Genomic DNA, 23,676 nt, shown 5'->3' on the forward strand with positions numbered 1-23,676 from the left:
CCCTGCCTCTAACAGGCTGGTCAGGCTTGCAGGGTGGGGAGAGCATCTTGCTCTCTGCAGTGGCCCCTGGGGTGGCTCAGCTTGCCCCGAGGGCTGCCAGGAGCCTCAGCCCTGCCTACCCCATCTGGCGTCTCCCAGTGCTGACTCCATGGGCCGTGCCCTTGCAGACCTGGATGAGCCGGTGCTGACGGTGCACCAGACGGTGAGCGACGTGCGCGGCAACTTCTACCAGGAGAAGACGGTGTTCCTGCGCTGCACTGTCAACTCCAACCCGCCCGCCCGCTTCATCTGGAAGCGCGGCTCTGACACGCTGTCCCACAGCCAGGACAACGGGGTGGACATCTATGAGCCCCTCTACACCCAGGTCAGGACGGGCAGCTGCTCCCCCCCACTGTTCCGCCTGCACCCCACAAGGGAGGGGGCGGGGGCTGAGTTCCTGGGGCTGCCCTGACTTCAACAGTCCTGCTCTGAGGCTGGGAGCTCACATTCCAGTTGGAGTTCAGGTAGCCAGGGGCAGGGGAAATCGGGGCAGAAAGGTCAGGGAGCAGTGGTGAGGACAGGTAGGTCCCCAAAGCAACGCGTCCCCCAGGAACATTGCTAGTTAGGGGAAGGCAGGCCCTGGGGCAGACACGTCCTCCCTGTCCCCTGCTGGCTGGTAGAGGATTGGGAACCCAGGGGCAGGCACAGCAGAAGTGGGGCAGGGAGACAGCTCTCTTCCACCGGCCCCCCACAGTCCCAGGAGATGGCGATGGGGCCATCCTGCCCGGGAGGGCTTTCAGAGGTGGCTGCCAGAGCCTCACCTGTGGCCCGTGGGCCAGCCTCGTATAGGTGGGTCAGTAAGGCAGGGCGGGATTCCCTCCTTACCCCTTCATTCCCAGAGTGAGGAAACTGAGGCCTGGTCAGCGTGCACCAGGGTCGCCTCAGAGCCAGAGAAGCCCCTGACAAGGTGCCGCCAAGGGTGTGGCGAGTCTGGCATCCGCCCCAGGCTCAGGGCCCGGGGGCGAGTGGCGTGGATGGAAGCTGAGACGATAGGAGTTAGAACAGGAGCTCGCTGTGGCCGCTGGCGCTCGGTGAATGAGTGTGTGGGACCCTGGAGACTGGAGCAGGCGCCTCACCCCAGTGGTCCACTGCCGCCCAGGGGGAGACCAAGGTCCTGAAGCTGAAGAACCTGCGGCCCCAGGACTATGCCAGCTACACTTGCCAGGTGTCTGTACGTAACGTGTGCGGCATCCCAGACAAGGCCATCACCTTCCGGCTCACCAACACCACGGGTACAGGCACCTCCCTGCCCAAACTCCTCGCCCGCCTGGGCTAATTCCCAACCGGACACGGTGCCCCACCCGCACAGGACTCTAGGCGCATCGACTGGCGTCCAGCCTGCCTCCCCGCCTCCTGCTCCCTGTCTTCTGCCCTCTCCCCTCCCCCAGGGCTTCCCCGCCCCAAGGTTTCCCTAACCCCCACATCTCCCCCACACCCAGCCCTGCCTCACTGTCCCCTAATGCCCACCTCCTTGTCCTTTTAGCACCACCAGCCCTGAAGCTGTCTGTGAACGAGACTCTGGTGGTGAACCCTGGGGAGAATGTGACGGTGCAGTGTCTGCTGACGGGCGGCGACCCCTTACCCCAGCTGCAGTGGTCCCATGGGCCGGGCCCGCTGCCCCTGGGTGCTCTGGCCCAGGGCGGCACCCTCAGCATCCCTTCAGTGCAGGCGCGGGACTCTGGCTACTACAACTGCACGGCCACCAACAACGTGGGCAACCCTGCCAAGAAGACCGTCAACCTGCTGGTGCGATGTACGTGGCCTCTGGGAGGGGAGGGAGGGCCGTTGAGAGGCAGACAGGGTCCCTGTCCTCCGGGAGCTACCAGTGACCTGGGCGAGGGGCCTGTCTGCTCCTCCTGGTGAGGGGAGCTCAGGTGGCCTGTTGCAAGCGCTTTGATTTCCCTGCAATTCAGGCATCTGCCAGCAGGTGGAAGAAGGACTAAAATTTGTGTAAAGTTTTATTTACAGTTTACAGTCCACGTTTCCAAATACAACCTCAATAATCCAAGAAGTAGGAAGGGCTGGAATTGGTTATCTACACTTTTTTAGATGGGGAAACTGAGGCTGCAAAAGCTAAATGTGGACGTTCTAGGCTTCAGGAGAAACTTCCTGGCTTTCCCCCTCTACAATGGTTTCTACGTGATTCACTGAAAATAAAGTAAAAATAACACACATTTCCACATACCTGATATGTAAATCTTTATTAGGAGAGCATTTAAGTGAATCTGAAGGCAACTACCAAGGGTAAAAGTGATGCAAAACCTGGAGCACGGTCTAAAGAAGTGTAAAGGCGTTCCTTACCAAACCCCAGCCTCTGTAATATCATCAGCCGCTCACAATGATCTTGATTTTGTCATTCTGATTTAAGGAGGAAACGTAAAATTGTTCTGCTTGTGCAGCTTTAGGGTTTTTTGTTTGTTTGTTTTTGCTTTTTAAGATCCAGGCTTGTTTCCAGCTCTTTAGCACTTGAAAGTAAAGTACAGCTTCTGCCAACCCCAGCTGAGAGTCACTGCTGACCTGGTCTCTCTTATTCATTCATCTCTCCCCACTGGTCTCTTTCTGACTCTCTTCACAGACTTTCTATTTAATCAGAGTGAGAAAGAAGGTAACAAGATTGTGGCTAGCTGATGACTACTTTTTCTGTCGATGGCACTTTGCCCATCAGAAACTATTTTCTCCACCTAATTCCATTTGGCCTTTAAAACCTGGGTTGGTGAGATCTCAATGTATATGAAATACTTATGGTCACCTCTTAGCGTGGCTACATAGCCGGCCTTGTCCAGCACAGTCCCGGTGTGTGGCTTTTGTACCAGTGTCCTGTCCGATAAATTGGGTAACCTGTTAAGAACTCTGTCTAACTCTTAGCTTACTTCAAACAAGATCCACATTTTTTTTAAAAACAAGTCTAGACCCTTTTCTTTCTAAACTCTGTGTTTTTATGTAATTGCATGTAAAATGATTGTATTGGTCTTTTATTACACAAAAATTACACATACTTGTTACAAAGAGTCAAACAGCACAAGAGGGTAAAATGTGAAAATTAAATTGCCTGTCATTTCTTCTCAGTTCCACTCTGTAGATACAACCACAATTATATTCTAGCGCATCCTTCCAAATGTGTATTTTGCATATGCAACGTTTAAAACAATGATAAAAATAAAGCAGTGTAGTGGTCAAGAGTGTAGGCTCTGAGTTTGAATTCAAGATCTGCTACCTTTTTTTGGCAAGTTGCTTAACCTGTCAATGAACTTCAGTTCCCTCCTTTGTAAAATGGGGACCATAAAGCGACTCCCTCAGAGATTTTTGTGCTTAGAACAGTGCCTTTCAGCCTGCAGTGGCTGTAATTATTACCAAACCTGCTTTTCTGCAGTGAGCTTTTTTGAAGTTTTAAACACTCTGACCAAGTAGAACAATTTCCAAGCAGAGAAAAGTGGTTTCGCCTGGAGGGGTTGTAGCCCCCCGCCTCCAGGAGGGCCAGCTTGAGGGGAGAAGCTGGGTCTGGGTGGGGTGGGTCGGGGGCCCCTGGCTTCAGGCCAGCCCCAGCCATCCTTCCCTCCCCATCCACCCGTAGCCATGAAGAATGCCACGTTCCAGATCACGCCTGATGTGATCAAAGAGAGTGAGAACATACAGCTGGGCCAGGACCTGAAGCTGTCATGCCACGTGGATGCGGTGCCCCAGGAGAAGGTGACCTACCAGTGGTTCAAGAATGGCAAGCCAGCACGCATGTCCAAGCGGTTGCTGGTGACCCGCAACGACCCTGAGTTGCCCGCTGTCACCAGCAGCCTAGAGCTCATTGACCTGCACTTCAGCGACTATGGCACCTACCTGTGCATGGCCTCCTTCCCAGGGGCACCTGTGCCCGACCTCAGCGTCGAGGTCAACATCTCCTCTGAGACAGGTGGGCAGCTGGAGGGGCGCTGGGGAGATGTAAGGGAGGTGGAGGTGGGGGGAATAGCTTGGGAAGGTGAGGCCAGAGTGACGAGATGCCATTTGTTCATGCTGCATACATTTATTAAGCCCCTGTTATGCCAGGCACTGAGCTAGGTCCCAGGGTAGAATGGTGGGCAAAACAAGCTCTGCCCTTAGAAAACTTAGTAGGAAGGCAAACATGTTTTAGATAGTCTCACAAATAAATATATCATTGCAGACTGTGATAAATGAGAGTCTGGAAAGAGTTCCCTGAGATAGAATGTTGCATCTGGGATCTAGGCAGAGGAGAGCAAGGAAGGGCCACAGGATTGCAAAGGCACTGAGGCTGGAACGTGCATTGGACATAGAAGAGCCACGAAAGGAGAATAGGAGACTGGAGACTGGAGTGGGATGACTGTGGAGAGGTCGTCAGGGGCCAGATTATACAGGGCCTTGCAGGCTGTTACTAGTCAGCTAGGGCTGCCATAACAAGGTACTATAGACTGGTGGCTTAAACAACAGAAATTTATCTTCTCACAGTTCTGGAAGCTAGAAATCTGAGATCATGGTGTTATTTCTTCTGAGGCTTCTCTCCTTGGCTTGTAGATGGTCATTCTTCTCCCCTTGTCTTTCCGTGGTCTTTCTTCTGGGCGTGTCTATGTTCTGATCTCTTCCACTTATAAGTACACCAGTCATATGGGACGAGGGTTCACCCTTGTGACCTCATATAACCTTAATTACCTCTTTAAAGAGTCTGTCTCCAAATACAGTCACACATTCTGAGGTACCTGGGGTTAGGGCTTCAACAAATGAGTTTGGGGGGAGACACAATTCAGTGGATAACATAGGCCATGGTAAGAATTTGAGCCTTTATTACAATAATAAATAACAAGAATGAAATATATGGCTAACATTTACGGGAATATTTGCTATGTATTCTGACAATTTTATATTTATGTCATTGACTTTCATAATTTACCTTATGGGCTAGTAGTTTATCTTCTCATTTTACAGATGAAGAAACTTAGGCTCAGAAAGTTGGAGAAACTTACCTAAGGCTCTTGCCAACAATAAGTGGTAGAGCTGGGATTTGAACCCAGGCAATCTGACTTCAGAGCCTGCTGTCAGCCACCGCTGAAGGGTTTACACTTTGAGAATGACAGGAGGTTGGAGGGGACCTTTTGGAGAGGGTCTCCAGAGTCTTGGCTTTAGCCCTAGGACTTTGTACTGAGGAGCAGGTTGACTTCGGTCAGCTATCACATGGCCAGGTGCAAAAGCGTAACAGCTATGAATATTTCTTCCTTGGGCTCTTCAACTCTCTGGGTCTCAGTTTCTCTCTGAGAGAGATTGGACCAGGTGGCCTTGGAGGCCTCTTCCACCCTGACATCTGCACAAGGTGAAACTGGAGAGGTCAGAAAAGGCTTCTGGGAGATGAACTTGAGCTGGCTTTGGGAGTGGGCCAGAACTCCACAGGTTGCATAAATTCATTTTGCAAACTGCTTCATGCCAAGGCCTGGGTGCCAGACAACACACAGCCCTTCCTCGGAGCACACTGCCTAGCCAGGGGAGAGGAGCATGTTGTGGGAGGGGTCAGGCAGGAAATGGAAGGGCAAACCTTGGAAGTGTGACATGGAGGTAAAGGAGGAGTCTGTAGAGCATCCTGGGGAAGCCAGGGACATCTTCTTGGAGAGGCATGCTCCATGTGAGCCTTGAGGGCCGTTAACATTTGCCAGATGGGAGGACATGCCTAGGAAAGGACACGACAAGCTGAAGGAATGGGGGAGCACCCAAAAGTGTATGAGACCTGCTGTGTCCAGGCAGTGTGTCTCTCACAAGTGGATCCCACAGATGGGACACAGGATGGGAAGGGGAGATGAGGCTGCGGGTGGTAGAGACCAGGGCAAGAGGACCTTGTTTGCAGAGCCCAGGAGTTTGAGCTTTAACCTGAGCACAGTGCAGCCCAGAAGGGAGAGAGGCTGTGTAGCCTGTGGGGAGTGTAAAAGGGTGGGGAGCTGGGATGTTTTCAGAGCCAGGCAGGAAACCTGGGGCTGTTTCCACCATTTGGCTCTAGGCCTGATGCCTCAGGCATGGAAGTGTTTTAAGGATCATGGAAATGATTTAGGACTGGAAAAATAAATTAATTGGCTCCCAAATACAAAGAGAAAACTGCAAAATTAAAGCCAATAAATGCACAAATGTTTATAGAGTACAAATTATGCTAACTAGATAACTGGACCTCAGCTTGCCTTGTAGAGCTATTTACAAATAATAACTTTATATTTAATTATATTTAATGTAGGGCATGGGTGCATTTTAATGTGTTTGATGGGCTGTGCGATGGGACCCATGGAAGTCTTCAAAAGACCTTTCATTTGGGCAATGTGTTGGGTTGGATTAGGTTCAGTTGTGAATAACAGAAGAACCCTAATTAATAATGGCTTCAACAAGCTAGATGTGTATTTCTTCCTCATATAAAAGTCTGGGGTGGACAGTTCAGGCTAGTATAGTGGCTCTGCTCCACCAAGGCCTCAGGGGCCCAGGCTGCATCTGACTTGCTCTTCCATCATCCTTAGTATATGCCACCTTGTCCATGGTGGCAGTTCCAGGCGTCAGCCAGAATTTAGTTATGTGGCCCCAGCTAGCCATAAGGCAGGCTGGGGGATTAGTCTTTATTCTGGGTGGATGTGTCCCCTGCTCAAAACCAGGCATTCTGTTACTTTGGAAGAAAGGGTAAGGATGCAGGCGGACAGACTAGCAGTCTGTGATAACACTCTAGGCAAGAGAATATGAAGGCTTTAACCAGGGCAGGCCCAGGGGTAGGAGAGAGGGGACTGAGAGTGGAGATATCTAGTAGAAATGTTTAAAAAGGTAGGAAGCCTCAGTACTTAGTAGTGTTGGGAGGGAAGGAATAGGCCAAGGTGACTTGAGGTCTCTGTTTGAGCTGGGACACCCTGAGGTAGAGAGGATGTGGAAAGATGAGTTCTGCTTTGCAGATGCTGAGGGACCCAGGGGAAGGGGAGAGAGGCTTGCACTAGGGGGAGGCAAGCAGGAGCCAGTCGCAGAAGCCAGGAGGGAGCTCTAACTCGCTCCTACCTCTCCCCCACCCCTCCCTCCCGCAGTGCCGCCCACCATCAGCGTGCCCAAGGGCAGGGCCGTGGTGACCGTGCGCGAGGGGTCGCCTGCCGAGCTGCAGTGCGAGGTGCGGGGCAAGCCGCGGCCGCCCGTGCTCTGGTCCCGCGTGGACAAGGAGGCTGCGCTGCTGCCCTCGGGGCTGCTCCTGGAGGAGACTCCGGACGGGAAGTTGAGGCTGGAGCGCGTGAGCCGCGACATGAGCGGGACGTACCGCTGCCAGACGGCTCGCTATAATGGCTTCAACGTGCGCCCTCGAGAGGCCCAGGTGCAGCTGAACGTGCAGTGTGAGTCACACCACCCTGTCCCCGCTGCCTTCCCAGCCCGGCTGCCCTCGCCCAGCCCGGGGCCCACAAGCCCCTGGCCTACTGCTGGTACCCCGAGAACCTCCCTGCCACCGTGCGCGGAGACACACAGGGCTGTGTTCCCGGCCCGCTTCCGTTAAGCGGACTCCTACCTTCATTTTCAGGGCCCCGGCGAACAAAGAAATGACTTGATTCTGACAGGTGGAAATGGGAGTTTGAGGAGGAGGAAGGATCTTCAGGGGGAACACACTATCTGATAACAAAATGATGAAAATTAACTCATCATGTGCCAAGCACTATTCTGAGGGAGTTTTAATGCACTCATTCATTTAGCCCTCCACAGCCCTATGAATAAATTCTATTAGTCCCCTATTTTTACAAATAAGGAAACTGAGGCACAGAGAGGTTAAGTCACTTGTCTGAGGTCTCACAGAGGCAGGTCTGGGATTTGAACCCCTGCGTTATGCTGCTTTTCATTACGTGAGGGGTGAGAGGCCCACTCAGGGAGTAGAGGCAGCCTGGGAAGCATGGTTGGAGGGAAGGGCCAGGAGGCAGTGAGTACCTGAGGTCCGGGAGGAATGAGCGTTGCTATTGTATGCGTGTGTCGCGAGTGTGCATCCGCCCTGAATCCTTGCAGGCTGGGGGTCGCGAGAGTAGGGGAGTGCGTCGCCTCTCCGCGGGCCGCTCCTCAGACCCCACTGGGTGGGCGAGGCCCCGCTGACCGCCACTCCCGCCCCCAGTCCCGCCGGAGGTGGAGCCCAGCTCCCAGGATGTGCGCCAGGCGCTGGGCCGGCCGGTGCTCCTGCGCTGCTCGCTGCTGCGAGGCAGCCCCCAGCGCATCGCCTCGGCCGTGTGGCGCTTCAAAGGGCAGCTGCTGCCGCCGCCGCCCGTCGTGCCCGCCGCCGCCGAGGCCCCGGACCACGCGGAGCTGCGCCTGGACGCCCTAACCCGGGACAGCAGCGGCAGCTACGAGTGCAGCGTCTCCAACGACGTGGGCTCGGCTACCTGCCTCTTCCAGGTCTCGGGTGAGCGTCCCGTCGGTCCCGCCCACCCACTCCCACCTGGCGCCAGGCTCCGCCCCAGTCCCTGGAGTGCCGCCCGGGCTGGGCCCCGCCCCTTTGAAGCCCGCCTCCGCCAGGCTTCCGCAGGGCCAGTCCAAGACCCGCCCATGCCCGGCCTAGACCCCGCCCATGCCCGGCCTAGACCCCGCCCATGCCCGGCCTAGACCCCGCCCATAGCCGACCTAGACCCCACCCACGCCCGGTCTAGACCCCGCCCATTCCCAGCCTAGACCCCTCCCATGCCCAGCCTAGACCCCGCCCCGTGCCGCCTGGACCCAATCCTTGACCTCACGGCCCCGCCCCCTCCAGACGCGGGCCACGCCCCTCCACCCCTCCCTCTGTAGGTCTAGGCCTGCTCCTTTCAAGGCCCTCCCCCACGTGTCTTAAGCCCCGCCCATCACAGCTCAGCCACCTCTTCCTTGGCGTGTTGCAGCCGCACCCCTTTCTAACCCAACCTTCACCAGGCCTGGGCCGTGCCCCATTGGCCCTGGCGGCCTCAGGCCTAGACCCGCCCCGAGTCTGGGCCCCGCCCACACACGGGTAGGCTCCGCCCCTTTCGGCCCCGTCAGTCCCAGCTCAGTGCTTCCCGCGCGGTGGGCTCCGGCCCGCTCCCGCCGGCGTTGGGCCCGCCCACGCCCTGGCACCGTCGCGTTCCCAGCCCCTCCTCGCTCGTCCTTGGCGCCAGAGCTGCAGACAGGGAGCCTCCTCAGGGTCCTGAGCTGTAGCTGAGGAGAAAAGACGCCCTCAACAGCTTCTCTGGAGCGTCAGGGTGGCTCTGGGGCGGACAGCGCGCGTTTCCCAGCCTGGAGAGGCAAGCCCTTCTGTGCCCAGGAGTCCACCTCCGCCCCAGCCCTGGGCGGGCTGTCTGGGGCTCCGGGCGGGCGGTGGATGGGTCAGAAAGGGGTGGAGGTGGTGACGGCCGAGGGCAACGCAGAGGGTTGCCAGTGATCCCCTCCGTCCTCCGTTTGGGGAGCGTCACCTCCCTGCCGGAGCTGGTGGCAGCGCCCCTGGAGGAGAGGCCAGGCGTGCCTGTCCCCATTTCACTGCACACCCAGCTTTCCCAACAGCACCTAGCTGACTGGGTGCCCCTTCAGCGCCTGTTCGGATGCCCCCACTCGAAAGCGGGGGGCTAGGACCACAGGTCACTGGCTCCCTCCCTAGCCCCTCCCCGCCACCCAGCCCTGCCAGCCAGAGGCCCCTGTGACATTTCCCACCTCCTTCCCTTCTCCCCTCTTCTCCCACACTTGCCCTGTCTCCCCACCTCTCTGCCTCCCTCTGCTCCCTCCTCTCTTCTCCTCTTTTCTTCTCAATATCCCGACCCTTCTCGGTGTCTTACCCCAATCCTCCTTCCTTGTGCCTTCCCTAATATCCCTCCTCTGTGTCTTCCCGAATTTCTCTTTTCTCTGTCTCTTCTTTGGCCTTTTCTCATCTCGCCAATATATCACCTCTTGGAATTTCCAATATCCCTTCTCTGTCTCCCACCTTCCCTCCTACCCATCCTCATTCTCCCCATCCTCTCTTCTCCCAACATCTCCCTCCTCTCAATGTTCCCTTTCTCCTTCTTCCTTCCCTGTTCACTCTGTTCCACCCCGTCCTCTCTTCCCTCTCCCACGCCTCCTCTCTCTGTCTCTCCCCTCCCCCACCCTCCATGGCCCCATGCCCCCTCCCCACCCTCTCAGCCAAAGCCTACAGCCCGGAGTTTTACTTCGACACCCCCAACCCCACCCGCAGCCACAAGCTGTCCAAGAACTACTCCTACGTGCTGCAGTGGACGCAGAGGGAGCCGGATGCTGTCGACCCTGTGCTCAACTACAGACTCAGTGTCCGCCAGGTGGGGAGCAGGGGCCTGGGGCCGCTGGGGGTGGTGCGGCTGACTCTGGAAATGCTCCGGGCCAGGGGAAGGGGCTGGAGACAGGGCTCAGCCACATCGACCTGCTTGTAGGCAACCCTTTAGAGGCGGGAAACAAGTGTTCTAGACATAGCAGCAAGAGTTACAAAGTTCTAGGGACCTGTCCCTTCTGGGGACAGCCCTGAGAATTGGGCAGGTAAGAGTCAAGGGAGAGCCAGCACTGGTTACAGAACGTAGAATCTACTCTTGGGTCAAGAGCTTAAGGACCTGGGGTCAGTCTCATCTAGGGGGTCTCTACAGCACAAGGCCAGACAGAGTGACTAAGCTGTTTTCATGCCCAGTCTCATTCCATGTGGTTCTGCCCAGCCCAAGAGGCAGTTGGTGGGACAGTATGAGTGTGCTCTAGGGCAGACTGCCTATGCTAGAATCCAGTTGTGAATGAGCTTGGGCAAGCTACATCTCTTTGGCCTCAGTTTTCTTCTCTGTAAAATGGGGGTAATTATAATATTCTACCTCATAGGAGTGTTATTGTGGGATTATATGAGTTAATAACAGCCACACACTTAGAACAGTACCCAGTACTCATTAATTATTCAATACATGGTGCTATCATTATTGTTATTATTAAGATAACCCTGGGAGGTGAGCATGGAAGGGGTGATTGTCCCATCTCACAGATAAGGAAACTGAGGGCCTGACTTCCTAGTCCTTTGCTCATTCTGCTCCTCCACTGTGTCCCTCCCAAGTCACACGAGGGCCTGGCTGGGCTCCAGCGGAGAGTGTGGCCTGCCATGCATCTGGGAACTCTCTGTGTTTACAGTTGAACCAGCACAATGCCATGGTCAAGGCCATCCCTGTGCGGCGTGTGGAGAAGGGGCAGCTGCTGGAGTACATCCTGACTGACCTCCGTGTGCCCCACAGCTATGAGATCCGCCTCACACCCTATACCACCTTTGGGTCTGGTGACATGGCCTCACGCATCATTCACTACACAGAGCGTAGGTGACAGTGCTGGTGGTGGTGGGAAAGGTGGGCCCATCTCACGCCCTGGGACTCCATCCACCATCCCCACAGGTTCCTGAGCTTGGGGCTCCCCACTGTGCACTCTCCTACCCTATCACTGCAGGCCAGGCCCACTGGCCCCTATTCCTGGCTCTGCGGACCCTGTCCCCTGGTCCCAAGCAGGACACACCTTGGTTCTGACTTGGTTTCCTGCTTGCTTTCTCAGCCATCAACTCTCCGAACCTGTCAGGTGAGACACCAACACCCCCTCCAGAAGCATGACCTCCCCTTCCCTTTAGGGACACAACTGCTCTCCTGGTGGGAGGACAGGACCTTGAGAGATACTCAGAAAATGACTTCTCGCTGTCTTTCCATGGGGCAGGGCCAGCAGCTAGAAGGACAGGCCGGGCTGGGCTGGAGATGTTTGCATTTAGGATTTATTCTGGGGCTTAAAGTCTGGGCAGGTGGGGAGAGATTACTGTCCCCAAGAGAAAATAGGAGAGGCCAGACTAATCCACACTCCCTGTTGCCTGGGGCAGGGTTCCTAGTCTGTGAGCCAGGGAGCCCTAAGGGGTATGGCATAGAATTCAGGGGGTCTATGAACCTGGAAGGGCATACAATTATTTCTTTATATTCCCTGACTTCTAGCAGAAACACGACTTCTCCTTCAGTGATGAATGTCGACAACAAACCACAGCAGTGGAATCAGTCCCTGTGCTTTGTCAGCAGTGGCAATCTGATGTTTTCACATCACCTTGTAGTTGTTGCAGACAGCTCTAAATCTCATTTACATTCTTTACTATTTTAAAACTATGGTAGCTATTAGACCAAACACCAGGTCTTATGATTTAGATAATACAGAAGCCCACTTATAATTTTATGACAAATTAAAAAAGTATTTTGACAACTATATTTCAATATAATTGATATTCTTTATAATCCTATGTAATTCATTTTACGCATCTAAAATCATTATTCTGAGCTGGGGTCCTGAGGCTTCACTAGATGCCCAAAGGGTCTGTGGCACAAAAATGGTTCATAAGGCTTGTTACAGGAACAAATCTGTTACTGTCCCATTGCCAGGTCCATTGCTTGGATGCGTGGGGCACCTCAGGGGTGGTGAGGGAGGGTAAGGCTGGACCGAAGGGCGGAGGGGGCTGACTCTGTCTCATCCCTACCCCAATGCAGACAACACCTGCCACTTTGAGGATGAGAAGATCTGTGGCTACACCCAGGACCTGACAGACAACTTTGACTGGACGCGGCAGAACGCCCTCACCCAGAACCCCAAGCGCTCCCCCAACACCGGTCCCCCCACTGACATAAGTGGCACCCCTGAGGGTGAGAACCTGGCCATCTGCTAGGAATGGAGGACTGCTTTCAGGAGGGGGCTGGGCCAGGGAGCCCCAGTCTGAGGGAGACCTGGCCTTGTGCCTGGGGTGCCTTAGTCTGAGGGGAGACACGGCCCTGTCCTCAGGGAGCCCCAGTCTAAGGGGAGACACAACCCCATCCTCAGGGAGCCCCAGTCTGAGGAGAGACACGGCTCTGTCCTCGGGGAGCTCCAGTCTGAGAGGAGACACGGCCTTGTGCCCGGGGAGCCTTGGTCTGAGGGGAGACATGGCCCTGTCCTCAGGGAGCCCCAGTCTGAGGGGAGACACGGCTCTGTCATCAGGGAGCCCCAGTCTGAGGGGAGACATGGCCCTGTCCTCAGGGAACCCCAGTATGAGGGGAGACATGGCCTTGTCCTCAGGGAGCCCAATGTGAGGGGAGACACAGCCCTGTCCTCAGGGAGCCCCAGTCTGAGAGGAGACACGGCCTGTCCTCAGGGAGCCCCAGTCTGAGAGGAGACACGGCCTGTCCTCAGGGAACTCCAGTCTGAGGGGAGACACGGCCTGTCCTCAGGGAACCCCAGTCTGAGGGGAGACACGGCCTGTCCTCAGGGAGCCCCAGTCTGAGGGGAGACACGGCCTGTCCTCAGGGAGCCCAGTCTGAGGGGAGACACGGCCTGTCCTCAGGGAACCCCAGTCTGAGGGGAGACACGGCCTGTCCTCAGGGAGCCCAGTCTGAGGGGAGACACGGCCTGTCCTCAGGGAACCCCAGTCTGAGGGGAGACATGGCCTGTCCTCAGGGAGCCCCAGTCTGAGGGGAGACACAGCCTATCCTCAGGGAACCCCAGTCTGAGGGGAGACACGGCCTGTCCTCGGGGAGCCCAGTCTGAGGGGAGACACAGCCCTGTCCTTGGGGAGCCCCAGTCTGAGGGGAGACATGGCCCTGTCCTTGGGGAGCCCCAGTCTGAGGGGAGACACGGCCTGTCCTCGGGGAGCCCCAGTCTGAGGGGAGACCCGGCCTGTCCTCAGGGAACCCCAGTCTGAGGGGAGACACGGCCCTGTCCTAATAGAGGGTCAGGAAGAAGAGAAATTGCAGAAATTGTAGAGCTGAGAACTCATGGACACTGACCAGACTCCTGCGCAGTGCTGTGGGGTCGGGAGGCCGGGCGAGGTGGGGAGGCCGGGCAAGGCGGGGAGGCCGGGTGAGCAGCTGAGGCCGGGCAGGGGAAGCAGGTGGAGGAGGTGTGGTGGGTGGAGAGGAGCCTGTTGGAGCATCATCCCCCAGCCCCTCCCCTTCCCCCGCAGGCTACTACATGTTCATTGAGACATCAAGGCCCCGGGAGCTGGGTGACCGAGCGAGGCTGGTGAGTCCCCTCTACAACGCCAGCGCCAAGTTCTACTGTGTCTCCTTCTTCTATCACATGTATGGGAAGCACATCGGTGAGTCAGGGGCCAGGTACTGTGACTGTGTGTGCTGGGGGTGGGCGGGGAGTGGGGTCACAGGAGGCCGGGGGGCTGGCCCACGTGAGGCCTGAGCTTCCCGACTTGGCCAAATCACAAGTCCTTGGAGAGGGTATGGATAGAAGGTTGGCAAGGGGAGACATTGAGGTTTTGAGATGATCAAGGCTTCAGCAGGGTGATGGAGGTCCGGGGGGATGGAGGGGACCACGAAGAGGCTGTGTATATTGAGTGCCTGCCAGGTGCCAGGTGATGTCCTAGGCACTCAGCATCCCTGGTCTCATAACCCGCAGCGCCACCAGCTGGGGAAGTGTTACCACACAACTCACGGAGGTTAAGCATTTACCCAAGACCACACAGCGAGGGTAACCAGTCCATTCTGGTTCACCCCAGCCTTTCCCAGTTTTAGCACTGAACCCCCTATGTCCTAGGCAAACCAGGACAGTTGGTCACTCAGGAAGGGCACTGGGGACCCAGTTGCCAAGAGGAGCATGTTGGCTGCAGGAAGGCCCTGGGAGATCAGGCCTTATGAGCGGGGAGAGAGAAAGCCCTGAGGGGCAGTCCTCGCGACAGACCTTGCTCTTAGTTCCCCAACGGGGAGAAAAAACACTGTCAGGGTAGGCTTGTGGGAGGCGGATTTGACTTCTGCCTAAGGAAGAACTGGAAGCGTCAGATCTGCCCCGCAAACGAGAGGGCTGTCCCTGGGCAGGAGGACAATCCGGCAGGGGTGCTGTGGGGAGGACCCATGTCCCAGATCCCCTGCTCGGGCCCCTCCGAAGGCCCCCAGCACCGCCTTCTCCAGGTCTCCCACACCGGAGCTGGCCCCCATCTGCTTCCTGGACCCCTTTTGCTGCCACTGTCCTTGGCTCCCGCTAGGCTCTAGCTTGATGGTTTCCTTGCTTTTCTTTAACTTCTTGATGCAGGTTCCTGCCTTAGAGGCCTTTGTTTGGGATATTCCCCCAGCCTGGAACATTCTTCCCTCCCTTCATTCAGGTCTCCTCAAAGAGGTCCCTGACCACTCATCTAAAACAGCTCTATCCTTTTCCCTGCATTATTTTCCGTATAATGCCTAGCTTCAGTAAAACAGCAGCTCCACAGGGGCAGGGGCTTCGTCTTGTTCTAGTGCCTAGAACAGTGCCTGGCACACAGTGGTGCTCAATTAGTCGAATGAATGATTAAATGAATGATGGGAGATTTGAGCTTGATAAACCTTGAGGCCACGTCCAACTCTGAGATTCTGCGAAAGACCTTAGTGACAATCATGGAAAGTTCTCCATTCATCATTTCATTGTTGAGAACTGATAGGAATTTGATGTGGGGGCTGGGCTAGAAGAAAGGATGGCTGGATGGAAAGACCGTGAGCAGGTGAACGAAGGGTCAGGTGTAAATGCCTGCCCAGAGCTGCTTGTTTGCTGTGTGCAAAGGTCAGCTGAAAACAGCTGACCTACATGGAAGTTGTTAAAAAAAATTAACAAATGCCCCTGACCCTTTGCATGTGTCCTTGGAAATAAATATGGGGAGGAACCCAGCTGATGAGGCCATTTTTCGCCTTTAGATTTTGGTCTTTCCCCTTTTCTCTAAACACTGTGTGTTTGGAGTAATCATTCCGTTCTTCAAGCGAGCTCAGGAGTGAAAAAGTAGCCGCAACAATTTGACGTAGACCTTCCCTCAAGACGTCAGTCTGGAGGAGGAGATGTGGGCCAGGCTTGCCTTGCTGCAGCGCAGAGAGGCCTGGGCTTGGGGAGCCCAGGGACTCGGAATTCACGAGAAATATGGGGGCTCCCAGCTCGAACGTAGGAAGGTTTCTGGAGGAGGCAGCATTCCAGACGGGCCTCGAAGAAGGGGAAAGGATTTGGCCAGGGGGACATAGTAGGGAAGGACGTCTCAAGCAGAGGGAACAGCCTGGGCTGAAGCCCAGAGGCCGGGAAGCTGGAGTGTGTCCAGACACCAGCACGTAGTTCCATTCGGCTTTGGAGGTGGCAGGAAGGTGCGGAGGAATGTAGGGTGCAGGCCCACTCTTAAGGGAGGGGGAAGGTCTTGGGCCCTGGCTGACCCCTGGGAAGGGATGTCAGGAAGGCCCTGAGCAGGGAGGATATTGGAGCTGATCGGGTGCTGAGAGAAGGGGGTAGAAATTCTATTTCAGTTTGAGCAGTGAAAAAGCAGGCTCGCCCATCAGGGTCCTAGGGGCAGGGGGTGGAGGAAGAAGAAATGGCATGGGATTGAGGCTGGGCCCCAGGGGCATGGAGATGGGGGCAGATCCCCAGGAGGGGGTAGAGAGGGTGGTCCCTTTGGGGCTGGTGAGAAACCCAAAAGGCATTTGGCTTCAGCCCTGCCAAAGCCAGGGCTGCCACCTCCTGTTCTACTGGGTGCTAGTTGCAGCCTGGGCCCCTCTCCTGCTGGTGAGGGTGCCTGGAACCTTCGGTACGCTCCACAGGCCTGGCTCTGCTGCTGGGCAGGGGGTGTTCTTGCTGTCCTGGTCCCTCCTCTCCCCTCCCCTCCCACCCTGCCTGGCAGCTCAGGGCACCAGCTGTCCCCAGACCTTGTGTCTCGCTGGCTCTCCTTGATCCAAGCCAGCGTCTTTCATCCCAGGAAGGTAACATTTGGTGGCTCTCCCCCATCAGGAGGTCTCTCTATCTGGTGTCATAGATGGTGCGGCTTTGTCTGTGGGCAGTGCCATGGAAATGCCAGCCGCCAGGCGCCACCTAAGATTGATTCCCCTTCCCTCAGAGCCAGGTATTTTGTGTTGCTGGGGCTCGAGGTGGGCTGGGAGAGACCGGCGGGGGGCGTTGACGTTGCCTGGGTGCTCTTAGCCAAGCCACAGTCCCTCCTTCTCCTCTTGTGCCCCTCGGCACCCCGGAATCCCAGGTGCCGGCGGCTGTGGGCGCGTGGCTCAGCACCCTCAGGCTAACGCCTCCGAATCTCACTCGCAGTCCTCACCACGCTGTGTAGCACAGGCACTATCGTTAAATCAACTCACTCTTTTTTTGTTGTTTTTTATTCACTTTGTCCTAAGCATCAGTGTTAGAGAAATCCTGAGTTCGAAGGGTTAGCTTTATTCACCACATGAAACATACAAATGAGCATTAAAATTTTAAAAGTCCCTTCATCCACCTCCAGCATCACGTCCTGCCAGGGTGTGCATTGCGTTCTGCGGGAGGCCTGCCCTGCGCTCGGACGCAGGTCCCACTACCCTGTGACAACTCCCCTGTTTGGAGGGAGGGTGGGGGGGATTAGCCGATTAGCACAGAAGGAAAGAAATGGAAGAACATTCGCGGGTCACCCTGGTTAACTGAAGCCCGGCTGCTGTCCTCTTTTTCCCTCGCTGGCATCTCCCTGCGGGACTGAGATGCTGGGCCAGGCTGCGGATGGGGAGAGGGTCCTGCCCTGGGGACAGGGCTGTGGACAGTGGTGGGCGAGGAGGAAGCGCGGCAAGGCGAGGGTGTCCTGGCCGGGCCTCACCGTCCCGTCTTCACCCCCGCCACAGGCTCCCTCAACCTCCTGGTGCGGTCCCGGAACAAAGGGGCTCTGGACACGCACGCCTGGTCCCTCAGTGGCAATAAGGGCAACGTGTGGCAGCAGGCCCACGTGCCCATCAGCCCCAGTGGGCCCTTCCAGGTGAGTCGCTGGGCCCAGAGGCCCATCCAGGCGCGGGCGGTTGCGCTGGCCGGGAAGCAGTTCCAAAGCCTCCTGCTTGATCCTGGGGGCAGGGTGGGGGGGGCTTCCGGGTAGATTGAGGGGAAGAGGTTGGGGGTCTCTGGCACCTGGAAGAACCTCCCCAACCCCTGCTCCCTGCTCTCTGACCCCACCCCAGATTATTTTTGAGGGGGTTCGAGGCTCGGGCTACCTGGGGGATATTGCCATAGATGACGTCACTCTGAAGAAGGGCGAGTGTCCCCGGAAGCAGATGGATCCCAATAAAGGTGCAAGACGGGGAGGGGTGGGGGAGCGGAGTCTGGGGAGGACCGTGGGGTGGATGCCCGTCTGTCGTGGGGGCGTGTGTGTCTGAGTGGGGCTCAGGATGTCTGCGTGGTGGGAATGATGTGTCAGTGACAGTGTGAACTTGTGCCCACCCTGGCCCCCACCCGGACTCAGACTGTGGGGCCGTCCGTCGGTAGGACAGTGAGAAGCCCCAGACCCAGCCTCACAAGCAGCGAGCGGACTATTTGCAGTGTCAGAGTGCCGCCTGTGCCTGTGTCTGCATATGTCTCCGTGGCCCTGGAGCTCCAGATGTGAACCTGTGCCTCCGAGGGCCAGGTGTTTCCAGTACTAACAGCTCCAGTTTACTGAGTAGCTTTTATGTACCAGGCAAGGTACAAAAACCTGGATATGCATGCTTCACTTAATCCTCACAGCAGTCCTCTGGGGTAGCTCACACTATTAGACCCATTTTGCAGATGAGGAAACTGAGGCCCACTGAGGTTAAGTAAATTGCTGCCCGAAGCACACGCAGGCTGAGCTAGCTCTCACACCGCACCACCTCACGTTTGTGCTACGAGTGTGTCTGTGTGCGCTGACCGCGGTGCCCACCTTGAGGGCCCCCAAAGAGGTGGGGCAGAGCCACAGGGCCCCGTTACTGCTGGCCGGCCTGCCACGCCCTGCCCCTGCCAGAGCTGACCAGAGCCCTGGCCTGTCTCCTCTCTCTCCCGTCGCAGTGGTGGTGATGCCGGGCAGTGGAGCCCCCCGCCAGCCCAGCCCGCAGCTGTGGGGGCCTGCGGCCATCTTCCTCTTGGCGTGGCAGAGATGATGAGAGCCGCTCGGCCCCCCCACCCTGCCCCCGGCACACCAAAGTGTCCACATTGTACCAAAGACTGAGCCCCGCCAGCCGGGGTGCCCAGGGGCAGGGCTGGCCCGCCTGGGAGGGGGCCTGTGTCGGCTGCGAAGATGAGCAGAGGACAAGGACAGAGGCTGCACTGAGGCCACGGAGACGGTTGTTCGACACGCACACACTCACGCTCACACACACAGATATATTAAAGCACAAGTTTCTTTCCGACCTGCCAGCACCTTCTTTACTGCAAAGACGGGACTTGCCTGAACGGCGTCTGCCAACCCAGGGACCTCTGCGTGACGTGCGCCTTGTCTCGGCTGCACTTGTGGTGTGTTTCTGACCTTCCTCGTCTCCTAACTCAAGGCCCGACTCCAGCCTGGTGGCTTTGCCAGGAGGAAGCCAGAAGTGGGACAGACACGGGAGCCCCTGCCTTGGTCGGACGGACGCTGGGACTCCCTGGGACCGGGGAGGCAGGGGTCAGAGGAGGGCCAGGTGGGACTTTGTGTGCTCTGTGGCTGACCCCGTCCAGGGGATGACAAGGAAGGTGGGGTGCCTGCTGCACCCAGCTCCATCCCAGAGTGAGGCCTGGATGGTGGAGACCCTAGGCCACCCTAGGCCACCTGGCCTATTTCTGAGACATCACGTTCCCCTCCTTGTGTGCCCCCTTTGAAAGGACCCGGCACAGGGTCCTGGGCCTGGGCAGTCTGAAGACTGACACCTCCCCCATCCCACAAGCAGCTGGACTCCTGCGAGCACAGCCCCCTCCCTGATCTCGGCCTCCGGAAGGGTCTCAGAGGAGCTGGGGCAGTGTGGCCAGGCCATTTTCTGGGGTGAGGCTTGACTTGGAGAGAGGCAGAAGTCCTGCTTCTGTAATTTGTGCCCCCGTAGAGGACTGGATTTGGGAGTGACCGGAGCCCCCGTTTCTTACCCTCTTGGCATGAAAGTGTGCCCTGGGCAGGAGGGGCGTGCAGGGCAGAGCGCCACAAAGAACCGTGGAGTTGGCTGTTCCCTCCCGCGCCCAGAGGCGGTGAGGAGGAGGGGTTTGTAGAGTGGGGGTGGTGGGTGGGACCGTTGCTGTTCCCTTGCTCCTGGGGGCTGAGCCTCATGCCCTGAACTGCGAAAGGGCTCCCTGGCCTTGGGCCCTGGGGTGGGAGCCCGAGAGCGACGTGATGGGACCTAGATTTCTCTACTTCCTCGTCACCCAGAGGCCCCCATCCCCATCCCTGGGACAGAGGAGCCCCAGCCCCTTCCAGGATGAGGCTTTATGCATGCGTGTGTCTGTGTGCACGTGTGTGGGGGTGTGTGCGTGTGCACATGCCCATCTGTGTCTGGGTAGCACCGTGGGTACATTGCTGGGCAGGAGTGTATGCGGTATGTGTGTGCGGTTCCGTGAGTCTGCCTGTGAGGCTGTGTCGATACCCATCTCTGAGCGCCTGTGTCCATCAGCCTGAGTGGCACGTCTGTCTGTGGGGTGCCGGCTGAATAGACTGCTTCCAGCCCTATGCTGTAGTCTCAAGATGCCTGTGACGGCCTCAGATTCCACCTTTCGCCCCCTATGGATGACAGAGAGCTGCAGACGACCCTGTTGAACACAGCACCTTGGGTGGTGGGTGTCACAGGGCTCCTCCTGGAGCATTTGGTGGGGACAGCTGCAGAGAGAGGCCTGGAACTCAGGCAGCACTGCAGCGACAGGAGGCTGGCGGGGAACCAGGCGAATGCTGCCCGTCTCTGCGCTCCGCCAAGCCTGTGTTATCATCATCACCAACAGCTGGTGGGTGGCAGGGCCAGGCTGCAGCTGGAACTGCTGATACTGATCAGCGCGGCTGCCTTCCTGGCCCAGTCAAGGCCACTGTCGGAAACGAGTGGCTCCAGGTTCCCGGCACACGCCTCCATCCCGTCTGCAGGGTATTGTTCCTTAATTGTCCCATCTGTGCAGAGTCTGCTGCCCCTAACTAGACTGTGAGCTCCTCCTCCGAGCCGTGCAAGCCCCCCCCTCCCGCCTCCCGCCCGCGCCTGGCGCAGGCCAGCCTGCGATGGAAGCCGCGCCGTGGGCTTTGCCCAGCGGAAAGGACTCCGTAAATCAGTGGGTCCCAGGCCGCTGCAGAGCAGAGCCACCAAATGGTCCGTTAAAAAGCATTGCTGCCTGGGTCCCACCCCAGAGTTACTGATTTAATTGGCACCAGAAATGTTGAAAAGCTCCTCAGGAGAACCCGAGAGTGGGACCCACTGGCCTGTCCCCTACCTACCCGGCACTTCCTCTGTGCCCTCGCAGGGCAGGTGCCGGAGCATGAGAACGCATAGCCCCAAGCGCTGCCTCCCCGGGGCTCCTGTGACGCCCGTGCCCGCTTCCCTCAGATGGCCTTTCCAGTCCGCCTGCCCCTCGCTCCGGCTGCTCCGACTCGGGATTTGTCCCCGTGTCATCTCTGTACCCGCAGAGCCTGATGCAGAAACGGCGCTTAGTGCCTGCCGGCCAAGCTGACCCGCGCACGCGGCCCCCGAGCTCCCCGTCTTTCGGACGGAGGATGCTGTGCGGGGTCTCAGTGGGCGAGGGCAGCCCTGCCCCGAGGGTGGCTGGACCTGGGACTGACGGAGTGGTGTGTCTGCTGAGACGCCAAGGTGACGTGTGCGTGTCCGCGCGTGCCGGCCGGTGTGTGGGGCCGTGGGTGTCGGTGTGTGCTGGCAGGTGCTGGGAGTGCCTCTGTGTCTGCAAGGAGCCAGTGTATTTGTGCATCCCGGAGTGACTGTGTGTCCCTGTTGGTGTGTCTGTGCAGTGTGTCCGTGTGTGGCAGCGTGTGTCAGTGCCTGTGTGTCGGCGGGTGGCCCATGAACACCCCAGCCCAGGGGAGACCAGGCTGGCTGGATCCAGTGCATCTCCCCAGTGGCAGCCTCACCCTCTGGGTCAGGGTGATGGAGGCATTTTGTGGCCTTAAAATGGGGAGAGGGTCAGCCCTTAGGGTGTTGGGGCCCTTCCACTGCTGTCCCCTTCAGGCTGGTGTCTGGGGAGAAAGGGGCTCCTGGGGCCAGGTGCCATATAGCAGCGGATGGGGAGTCTCAATGTCGTGCCCTGGGACGGCACACAGCCTCCTAGGGGCGCTGAGGCAAGCCTGAAGACCAAGCCCCTCCTCCTGGAATGCTTCTCCACCTGTGCCCCCTCTGGGAGGGGCCTGTTCCCTCCTTCCCATCCATTCTCCTTTTCCCAGTGCTCCTGAAAGCCCCTGGCTCAGGCTTGGGGACCAGGGTGGGCCTTGGGAGTCAAGCCCTTTGTGGTGCAAATGAAGTAGCTGAAGTGGAACGTGGGGAGGGACTAGCCCAAGGTCACACGGCAAGTTTGGGTGGAGCCAGCCTTGGAAGCCAGGTACTATACAGCCCGGGAGCTGTCACGCCACTGGCCACTGGCCCTGAGATCTCCTGCCACCGGAGCTTGGTCACCCTGTCTGCAGGGTGCTGTTTGAGATGTTACAGATGTCACAGGGATCCCGCACTAGCAGAGATACTGTCCCCCTGCCCCAAATTCTGGCCTCTCATCCCAGGCCACAGACCCTCCCTCCCTCCCATGGCAGGCCTGGGTGCCACACAGAGGCTGTCACCCTCTGCCCACAGTGGCTGTAGCTGCTGCCCATCTCCCTGGGTCCCAGACAGAGGACACCCTGTTTCCCCTCCCCTCTCCTCTGCCTTCACAGGAGCTGGGGCCGGTAGGGAAGGCCCGCGTGTCCTCCTGTCCTCATCCCCTTGACTTCCCCCTAAGGACCTGGAGGGCTGGGCTGGGGTGCAGATCCTATGTTTTCTTCTCGCTGGATGGCCCGAGGGAGTGGGGGGTTATTCCCAGGGTCTGTCCCCAGGCATGGGATGGGTGAACCTGCTCTGGAGAGTCCCTGGGTTGAGGTTGAGTTCTGGGTTCAGGGATTCAGGGTTCTCTGTCTGGCCAGTGCTCTGTGTGTCAGGGCGTATGCGTGTGCGTGTGTGTGTGTGTGTGTGTGTGTGTGTGTGTGTTTGCGTGTGTGTGTGTGTTGGGGCAGAAGGACCACTTTTTCCTGGGGATCCCTTGACCCTTAGAGCTGGAGGGGACCTTAAGGACCATCTAATCTGGTATCCCCATTGTACAGGTGAGGTCCAGAGAGATGGCATTTGCCCACCCCCAGCCCCTCTCCCTCATGTCACCTGCATTCATTTCCCAGGGGCCCTACTAGGAATGCCCTTCCTTCTAGAACCTTCCTGCCCCCCACCCAGCTGCCCACCTAATCACCCTCTCAGCCCAACTCTGCCAGCCCCCTTGGTGCCGGTGGCCTCTGGGCATCCTCCCTGCCCCAGGGTGACCAGCTCACCAAGGCCTTTATCCCCAGCCCAGGACAGGTGCGGGGAAGGAGGGGCTGCTCCAGCCCTGAGGCCTCAAACCTAGGAGAAAAGCCCACCCCTCTGCCCAGGCCCACATGTCTGCCCACGCCAGCCCTCCCCACCACCAAGGTAAAAGCACAACTGGAGACCCCTTATTAACGGGTGAAATGTATTGGGGTTGTTTTTTAGTCACACAACCTCATCCTCACCCCTTTGCCTTGCTCTCTGTCTCCACCCCGCCTCTGTTCCACCCTCAAGCCCCCAAATGTAACCTCTAGTTGCGGACGCGGTTGTTCGATCAATAAAGCTGCAGTGTTCTAGCGCTCAGAGTCAGGCTGCGTGTGTCGCCGGGCGGGCCGGGGCACGGGGTTCCTCTCAGCTCCCTGGGGGCAGCCTCTCTTCTCTTGGGCACCTGTCCTCATGGGTCCTGCTCTTGGCCAGGATGGCGGGGACCTGCATCCTGGTCTGTCCCCAGTGTCCTCATTCATTTGCT

General features: G+C 57.6%; 1 protein-coding gene across 1 annotated transcript in view; it reads left to right on the plus strand.

Annotated features, from left to right (window-relative positions):
* Positions 1-19,076, plus strand: part of MDGA1 (MAM domain containing glycosylphosphatidylinositol anchor 1) — a 54,634-nt gene extending 35,558 nt beyond the window's left edge. The window contains exons 4-17 of the mRNA XM_012746922.2: positions 168-364; positions 1,139-1,271; positions 1,523-1,792; positions 3,611-3,940; positions 7,071-7,367; positions 8,126-8,410; positions 10,126-10,277; positions 11,116-11,293; positions 11,524-11,547; positions 12,486-12,638; positions 13,931-14,065; positions 17,568-17,698; positions 17,895-18,003; positions 18,736-19,076. Coding sequence (XP_012602376.2) covers positions 168-364; positions 1,139-1,271; positions 1,523-1,792; positions 3,611-3,940; positions 7,071-7,367; positions 8,126-8,410; positions 10,126-10,277; positions 11,116-11,293; positions 11,524-11,547; positions 12,486-12,638; positions 13,931-14,065; positions 17,568-17,698; positions 17,895-18,003; positions 18,736-18,827 — 2,486 coding nt within the window. The 3' untranslated portion in view covers positions 18,828-19,076. The remainder of the gene's footprint in view (positions 1-167; positions 365-1,138; positions 1,272-1,522; positions 1,793-3,610; positions 3,941-7,070; positions 7,368-8,125; positions 8,411-10,125; positions 10,278-11,115; positions 11,294-11,523; positions 11,548-12,485; positions 12,639-13,930; positions 14,066-17,567; positions 17,699-17,894; positions 18,004-18,735) is intronic.
* The last annotated feature ends 4,600 nt before the right edge of the window (positions 19,077-23,676 follow it).

Source organism: Microcebus murinus, chromosome 5, assembly GCF_040939455.1.
Source record: "Microcebus murinus isolate Inina chromosome 5, M.murinus_Inina_mat1.0, whole genome shotgun sequence".
Lineage (NCBI taxonomy): Eukaryota > Metazoa > Chordata > Mammalia > Primates > Cheirogaleidae > Microcebus > Microcebus murinus.